The 8,107-nt window shown below is 34.3% G+C and overlaps 1 protein-coding gene across 1 annotated transcript; it reads left to right on the forward strand.

Annotated features, from left to right (window-relative positions):
- Positions 1-3,218: 3,218 nt before the first annotated feature.
- LOC111907972 (SEC14 cytosolic factor) lies at positions 3,219-6,399 on the forward strand. The gene is made up of 11 exons (XM_023903784.3): positions 3,219-3,447; positions 3,568-3,596; positions 4,164-4,247; positions 4,329-4,382; positions 4,489-4,566; positions 4,680-4,733; positions 4,945-5,004; positions 5,101-5,196; positions 5,525-5,626; positions 5,707-5,787; positions 5,885-6,399. Exons 1-11 carry the CDS (start codon positions 3,393-3,395, stop codon positions 6,218-6,220), a joined length of 1,029 nt encoding a protein of 342 aa, XP_023759552.1. The 5' UTR covers positions 3,219-3,392; the 3' UTR covers positions 6,221-6,399.
- Positions 6,400-8,107: the final 1,708 nt, after the last annotated feature.

Below are 8,107 nucleotides of genomic sequence, written 5' to 3' on the forward strand. Positions count from 1 at the left end.
ATAGGGTAATGAACACTCTCAGAATACTTAACAGTACTTTAAAACTTTTGTACTTTTCTAGATAATATACTCAACTAAACAGATACTATTTAGATCTCCATGTTCTTTACTTCTTTCATTGATTCAATTGATTAAAACACAATTTAAAACTCTCTTGAGTTATGTTTTCAAACAATTTATTAAAGGTTATATATGTTTTTACGTTTTTTATCAATTATGATCTGATCATATTATTTTGAACATTTTGTGTGATGTTAAAAGTTATGTTTTCACACAACTAGTTAAAGGTTATATATTTTTTTACGTTTTATCCATTATGATCTGATCCGACTATTTTGATCATTTTGACCGACCCGATTATATAACCATATTCTAGTGTCTCTGATCTAAAAAGTTTCTATTCAAAACTTGATGCTACAACTTGTATAAAGATACACATTAGTGAAAAGAGAAAAACATAATCTTCAGGTCGATAATGTAATCATTGTTGTTTTTAGATTTTCTTTTTTGAGATTTTTTTTAACAATTGAACACCGAAATTTTTTCATTTTATATTTAATCGTAAAACAAATTTTTGTTAGAGTTACACTTCTCATTTTCACCTATTTTCATATACATAACACTTATCATTGTTAGATGTTATATTTTTGTTAGAACAACATTAGAAAGAGATCCTACATGTAACACCCAGAATCAGAAAGACCAAGAAAAGAAAGGAAAAGCTCTAAGTCATGAGTCAACTTGTCGAGTCCAGGGAGGAACTCGACGAGTCGGAGCGGGATCCAAGGCATAGAGTAAGTGACCGACTCGGCGAGTCGGCTAGTGGACTCGGCGAGTCTGGTCTGGACAAGAAAAACCCTAATCCCGGGGGTTGCACCATATTTAAATAACATTACACCCTTTCCCTAACCTCTTTACTCCACTTTTGAGATCCAGAACCCTAAATCGTGAGTGAGAGTCCTTGGAAGCAATTTGGAGCCTAGATAAGTGATTTTGGTGGAAAGGGGCTTGAAGATCAAGAGGCTTGTTGCAAAGGAGTGGTGTAGATCCGGGATCTACTTTAGTTGGAGCATATATTGGAGGTAATAAGCTATTGCTTTGGCTTTATTGCAATTAGATATATTCTTGAGTGAGATTTTGGGGCTATTTTGGTAAGATTGAGATCTATTTCGGGTTTGGGACTTAGATTTGAGGTTGCTACTTTAGATCTAGGGTTGTGATGGTCCAGAATGTCTTAAAGCAGTAGTCAGTGAGTTATTGGTGAAGCCCCCTTTGTCTTGAACCCTAGCCCTAGAGTGTTTTGGGCCTTTAGCTCCTTGGTTTCACGTGCAACTTTACGTGGGGGATAGACTGTAGAAGAGTGGATCTATGGATTGGAGCCCCTGCATGGCTCGATGTATAGATTACGATTTGAAGAGACTCGGCGAGTCACATGGGTGTACTCGGCGAGTTTTATGAACATGAGCATGGACTCGGCGAGTTGGAAGAACAAATCAGCGAGTTTGTTGAAGATTGCCTTGGACTCGACGAGTCTGGTCGCAGAACCTCAACCTTTTCTGGTTAAGACGCAGATCAGTGAGTTGAGTGGTGATTCAGCGAGTTGGACAGGATGGGACTCAGAGATCGTTGAACTCGACGAGTCTTGGGGTGACTCGGCGAGTTGAGTCGTATTTTGAAAGTTTCTGAGTTTAAGAACTCGACGAGTCTATGAGTTGACTCGGCGAGTCGAGTGAACTGGAAGGTTAACTTTGACCAGGACTTTGACTTTGACCAGAGTTGACTTAGTTTGACTTCTAGAGTTCGGTTTGGAACTAAGGGTTATATTGATATTAGTAGCTAGGGGAGCTAGTGGAGCAGCGGGTCGGAGAGTTGTCTGTTAGCAGCCAGAGGGTTATCAACAAAGTTTAGCAGTGCAGGTGAGTTTCCCTTTATGTGAATGGGTCTACGACCACAATGCCGACCCATGTAGTTACGAGTAGAAAGACCCGAGGGTTAGCCCTAGGCACAATATGCTAGTATGACATTCGGGACTAAGGTCCAATGTTAGCGGGTGGGTGCCCAAGGAATGGTTTGTATGATAGTTATACTTGTTGTCTGTGTGATACATGTATGTGCCTGGTAGGGAGGTGAGTGTGGGCGAGGTCCCGTATCTCACCAATAGCAGAGTGTGGAAGTAGAGCAGGGGCGAGGCCCAAGTAAGGAAAAGAGTGAGTGTGGGCTGGGCCCGTATCTCAATGTCAGTAGGAGTGTGGACGGAGTTCCATGATTCATCAGTAGTAGGACAAGGGGTGAGGCCCAAGATAGGCGAGGCCTTAGTACAGTAATCCAGTAGAGTATGTTAGTTATGTGTTGTGATATGATTGTATGCTAGTATATGTTAGCGGGCGGGGCCCGGAGACAGGCGGGGCCTAAGGAAAACATATATGTACACCGAGCGGGGCTCGAAGCCAGGCGGGGCCTGGTGACGGACGGGGTCCGATAGCGGGCGAGGACCAATGTAGCGGGCGGGAGCCCAGTATGTGGTTATGTGCTCAATGTTATGTATGGCATGTATGGATCAGTATATATGTATGGTATGCGGTAGGTTGGGGAACTCACTAAGCTTCGTGCTTACGGTTTTCAGTTTTGGTTTCAGGTATTCAGTTTTCAGAAGAGGAGCTCGGGAGGGTTGCAGTGCACACACCATGGCAAGTTAGACTGAGATGTTTACTCTGATAATTAAGCAAGTGTTTTGGAAATGAAACTATGATTTGTCATATAAACCCTTTTCGTATGTTTGAATGACTTAACGCTATGAATTGGTAATATTTTTAAAAGAAATTTTTGGACTCGAAATTTGGGTCGTTACACTACGAATGACACTTATCATTGTTTAGACATTATATTTTTCAATTAGGTACAACTTGTTTGCAAAGCCCTAAAAATATAGAATAATTATCATTTGAAAGACTAAAAAAATCTACAAATGACATAATATGGTAATTGGGTATTAGTGTAAAGACTATTATTGTAAAAAAATCTACTATATTTGCAAAATGCTTCTCATTCGAAGGACTTTTATGGGTAAGTATTAAGAATATGACAAAATAGTGAGATTGGCTAGTAGTGTAAGGATTATTATTGTAAGGTATAGAAATTGTGAGGGTGAAATTTTATAATCTACCGCTCTTTATTATGTGCCTGCCCACCGCGTGTTCTTCCTTTCCCTCTCCCTCCACCTCCCCGTCCCCCCCCTCCATCTACGTTCCCCATCATAAACACACACAAAAATAACCCACAAATAGGTGGGTCGATGAATGCAGAGAAGGATTTTGAATAATTAAACATCGTTTTATTTTAAATTTTTGGTTTTTTAGGTTTAGAATTTCGAACCAGATTTGAACTCTACAAAAATGGCGATCATATCGCAGGACGTGATAAAGGAATTCGAGAATATGATGGAATCAAGTCGGTGTTTTTTCTCTAAAAAACCCTAATTCGTTGCTATCTTTGATTTTTTGTCTTTTACTTGTTATTTTGATCTATAGCATCGCTAACAATTTTCTTTTTGCAAATTTGTTGTTTCAGTTGATGAGCCACTCAAGATTACATTTGAGGTTTAGCTTTCTGCTCTCTTTCTATTTGTTTACATCATTATGTTTCTGATGGATCTGCTGGGTGTAGTTTAGAATGTGTATTTCAAATTAACGTGATCCTGTTTGGTAATTGTAAATAGTTTTGTGCTTGATCGGAACCTCTGTATTCGAATCGTAAGTTAACATTTGAGTCTTTTTGCTCAAATGAACAAGAGGTGTCAAATTGTAACACAAATGAACGCCCAGGTTGAAATTTTGTTATTTTCTGGTTTAGTTGCCCCTACCCATTTTTTCGTAGTTAAGAGGTCTTGAAAGTTTTTTTAGTATAAAATCATAATGGAACAATTTTCACCCTTAAAAAGGAATTTTTTTTTTATATCAACTTATTAAGCATTCAATTTTGCTCCTCTTTAGTATATTTTCTGGTTTAATGATAGTGATTGAGCTCACATGTGGTGGTGTTATTTCTGATGGCAATTAGGTTACTTCAAAAAAATCTTTATTATCATAATAATTTACGATTATTTAAAAAAGAAAGAAGTTTATCTTTAGTTTGTATGGAGTTGTTTTACTAAAAGTGGATTTCAGAATTTGCATCAAGGGTATCCAACTGAGGCTCTGATCAGGTTTCTAAAGGCAAGAGATGGAAATGTCCCCAAGGCCCACAAAATGGTCAGCTCAAATTCCTTTCTTGAAATTCATCTGTTATTTTTTAAGAATCCTAATTATAAAAATAAAATGTTCTGTTTTCAGCTTGTTGATTGTTTAAGTTGGAGGATTCAAAATGAGATTGATAATATATTGTCGGTGAGTAAATATAATTGTTATATATTCATGGATTCAAAACTCGATAAGTCTATGCAAAATGTTAACTTTTTTTTTTTTTTTTTTTTTGTTTATATCATCTATATAGAAACCGATTGTTCCTGCTGACTTTTATAGAGGAGTTCGTGATTCACAGCTTTTAGGAATGTCAGGTTACACAAAAGAGGTACTCTATCTTTACCATATTTGTCAAATTTTCCCCCTCAAACTCAAAGAAACATATATATGGTAATCAAAGATTCCAATGACAAGTGACTGTTGTTTGGTTTGTTGTTAAAGGGGCGGCCTGTTTTTGCTGTTGGTGTAGGGCTCAGCACATATGATAACGCCTCTGTAAGATAAGACTTATCATTAATTTTTTCTACCTGGAAAAAAAAAAGGGTATATTCGTCTTTTGTTGTGGTATAGGCCATGTGTAAACATAACATAATGCAGCTACTATTCTCTCCACAAATAAATAATAAGTTGGTTTATATGAGCGTGTTGATTATCGTATATATATAGTCTTTATCTACCACTAAAGTTCTCTTCCTTTTTTTTTTAGATTCATTACTATGTTCAATCGCATATCCAGATAAATGAATACAGAGACAGGATATTACTTGTAAGTTATTAATTTCAATAAATAAATAATATTAGCTTATAGCTTTTAGTTGATAATCCAATTTTCCTTTTTTTTTAAAAAAAAAAAAATTTCTAGCCAGCTGCAACGAAAAAGTTTGACCGACATATTAGCACATGTGTGAAGGTTCTGGATATGACTGGACTTAAAATCTCACAACTCAGTCAACTTAAGGTACTAAGACTGATTTTCTTTTAGTATAAATCTATATAATACTAGTCTAATATATGGTTTTACTTTTACTTACATGATATGATGACTTTCAAACATGGTATGTCTAAACTCTGTTAAGTTTAATGCATTATCCTTGTAAGTATGATAGGTGAATTGAGTTTTTGTTAAGTCAAACAATCTTCAAAAGGTTTTTATTAATCAAAGTAAATATATTTTTGGCCTTTTAAAGAAATTCAAGTTTCATGTCCTTACTTTTCTAGCCAACTTAAAATTTATGAAACAGCGTGACAAAATAAAAATCATATATTTTTTTTATGATTGTATGCAGTTATTGACAGTTATATCTAGCATTGATGACTTGAACTACCCAGAAAAGAGTGACGCCTACTATATTGTGAATGCTCCATACATATTTTCAGCTTGCTGGAAGGTTTGTTATTTTAACTGTAACAAAAAAAAGAAAAAAGAAAAAAGTGATTTCTTGTTCGCCTGTAAGTTTAAAGTTTGTAGGTTGTGAGGCCTCTTTTGCAAGAAAGAACAAGGAAGAAAGTTCAAGTCCTTTCAGGTTGTGGAAAAGATGAATTATTGAAGGTGATATATTTTTAGTTTAAGTTTTAATTTTTAAATATCGAATCGAAGAGGGAATAAAAAAGTTTGACTTGAATAATGAATAATGAATAATGGGCAGATAATGGATTATGATTCACTCCCACATTTTGTTAGAAGAGAAGGAGGTGGATCATCTTCATCGAGAGGTTCAAAAAACAGCAATGGTACCGAGGACAATTGCTTCTCATTGGATCATGAGTTCCATCAGGAGCTTTATAATTATATTAACAAGCAAGCTGAGGATGTGGAGCCTCCACGTGTCACAAAACACAGATCATTTCATGTGGATTTCCCTGAACCCAATCCGGATGATTGTAGGATTGCACAGAGTATAGAATCCGAATTACAAAAGTTCAGTCAGGGGAATGGAATTGCTGACCCCACACTAAATCAAGATCATAAACAAAAGAAATAATTAATTAATACTATTTAATAAAACTAGTACTATTATTTATTCCCTCCTGTCAATCTATGTGACACGGGTTTCAAATTTAAAAACCCGTTGAGGGTTTTAAGGATTACAAAAAAGACACAAATGTTGTAACTTTTTTATAACTTGCTTTTTTCATCAGGGTAATAATCCTTCCTTGTGTCTCTCTCTCTCTCTATCTCTCTCTTTCAACTTTAAAAACTTGGTTTTCAATGTAACTTTTTTGGATGAAAGAAATCGAAGGAGAAGAAACGAATATTACCTTCTTTTTATCAACTGTTTGCTTCTTTTTTGGATGTGTGACTAATTTCATGAACACATGACCAAATTAAAAAGGCGTGTTAAGGGTTCTCAAGTTAGGAGCTAAATATTGATGATGTAGTTTCTTGCATGTTATAACATGTTAGACGAAGTGCATATTTAGCAAGTATCTTTTAGACCATGAGAAGTTAAATTGATTCTTACTTTTTATACCTACAACTGTTAATATCTATTAAAATTATGATAAGTGTCATTATTTCATATTTTTTAACTAACTCATTTAAGACTATATTAGGAATATATCAAATAAAATTAAATTAAATGGTGAAAAGATGTCACTTGTTATAATTTTAATAAATAAAAATATTTATAAGCATAAAAGGTAAGAAGTAATTTAATTTCTCTTAGATGATATCAAATAAGATACCGGTGTTATTTTAATAAAAGAACATCAAAATGTATATTATGAAATGGGCATGTAGTGGATCTAAAATCACTTGTGAAGTGATTGGCGCTTGAAAGTATAAATATAAATCACTACTTAGTTATTATAATGTCATCAATTTGGAAGTAAAATCCCATTGTTGCCTTTGTGGGAAATTAGACATATATGTGAAATGTGTCGGGTATTTTACTATCCATGAGGATCGGTCCTAAGGATTTGAATATCCTCAAATGTTCAGGAGGAACAAAAGGATCCTTATTGTTATTATAAGTTCTTTATTTTTAAATAAATATTGTTTTTTTTGCAGTTTTGATCAATGTGCTTTTAAAAATTGCAAATTTAGTCATTTTCAATAGGTTTCATCAGATATCTCCTATCTATTAACACACCATTTGTGAGTTAAAATTGTTTTTTTTTTTGGTATTTTATTATTTTATGAAATTAAAATATGAGAAGGGATGCAAACCCCATTCTTACCCTTCTTCTCCTCCGACTTTCCCAATAAGATTGATGGCCACTAGTGTAGTATCCACATTTCTCACTAAGCATTAGATATAAAAGATTTATTTACGTTGGTCGACGATTGTAACTTTTTATGAGTAAATAAAGATAATTTTTTGAATATATATGTTTATATATGATGTACATGGAGAATTGGATAAATATTAGGTGTATATAATATTTGTATAAAAACTTAATAAATGAGGCTAAAATAAACAATAAAAATAAAATATTATTTAGGATAAATAGACTTGATGAAAATTGTAATAGTCGTGATGATGATCTCGTTAATATAAGGAACGCTTAAATCTGAATTCATATAAAGAAGTTATGATTCTTCGAAGTTTCGTATTTAGTCTCATACGACAAAGTGCATCGTAAGAAGTGAACCGGAGATAGGTTGTTTATTAGCTTAAGTAATCTAAACAAAAGTCGTAGTCATCATAAAAGCAAGAGCGTGTAAATATGACATCGTATGAGGAAGTTATGATTTTTAGAAGTTTTGATGCAACGCAATACAATAGTGCACGACACGGAAATCGAAATTAAAACCAGTTGATTGTTAGCCAAAACAATATAAACAAGAGTTGAATATCTCGTGAATACGAATCTGTCGATATAAAGACAGTTGAGAACATAGTTCTTATGAAGAAGTTATGAATTTT

This window comes from Lactuca sativa, chromosome 7, assembly GCF_002870075.4.
Source record: "Lactuca sativa cultivar Salinas chromosome 7, Lsat_Salinas_v11, whole genome shotgun sequence".
Classification (NCBI taxonomy): domain Eukaryota; kingdom Viridiplantae; phylum Streptophyta; class Magnoliopsida; order Asterales; family Asteraceae; genus Lactuca; species Lactuca sativa.

What these genes read in the sequence shown, in the direction of transcription:
- LOC111907972 (XM_023903784.3), top strand. Translation starts at nt 3,393, where the DNA reads ATGGCGATCATATCGCAGGACGTGATAAAGGAATTCGAGAATATGATG. An exon ending in TCCCCAAGGCCCACAAAATG is followed by an intron (nt 4,248 to 4,328) that starts GTCAGCTCAAAT and finishes TTCTGTTTTCAG; the next exon opens with CTTGTTGATTGTTTAAGTTG. An exon ending in AGATTGATAATATATTGTCG is followed by an intron (nt 4,383 to 4,488) that starts GTGAGTAAATAT and finishes TCATCTATATAG; the next exon opens with AAACCGATTGTTCCTGCTGA.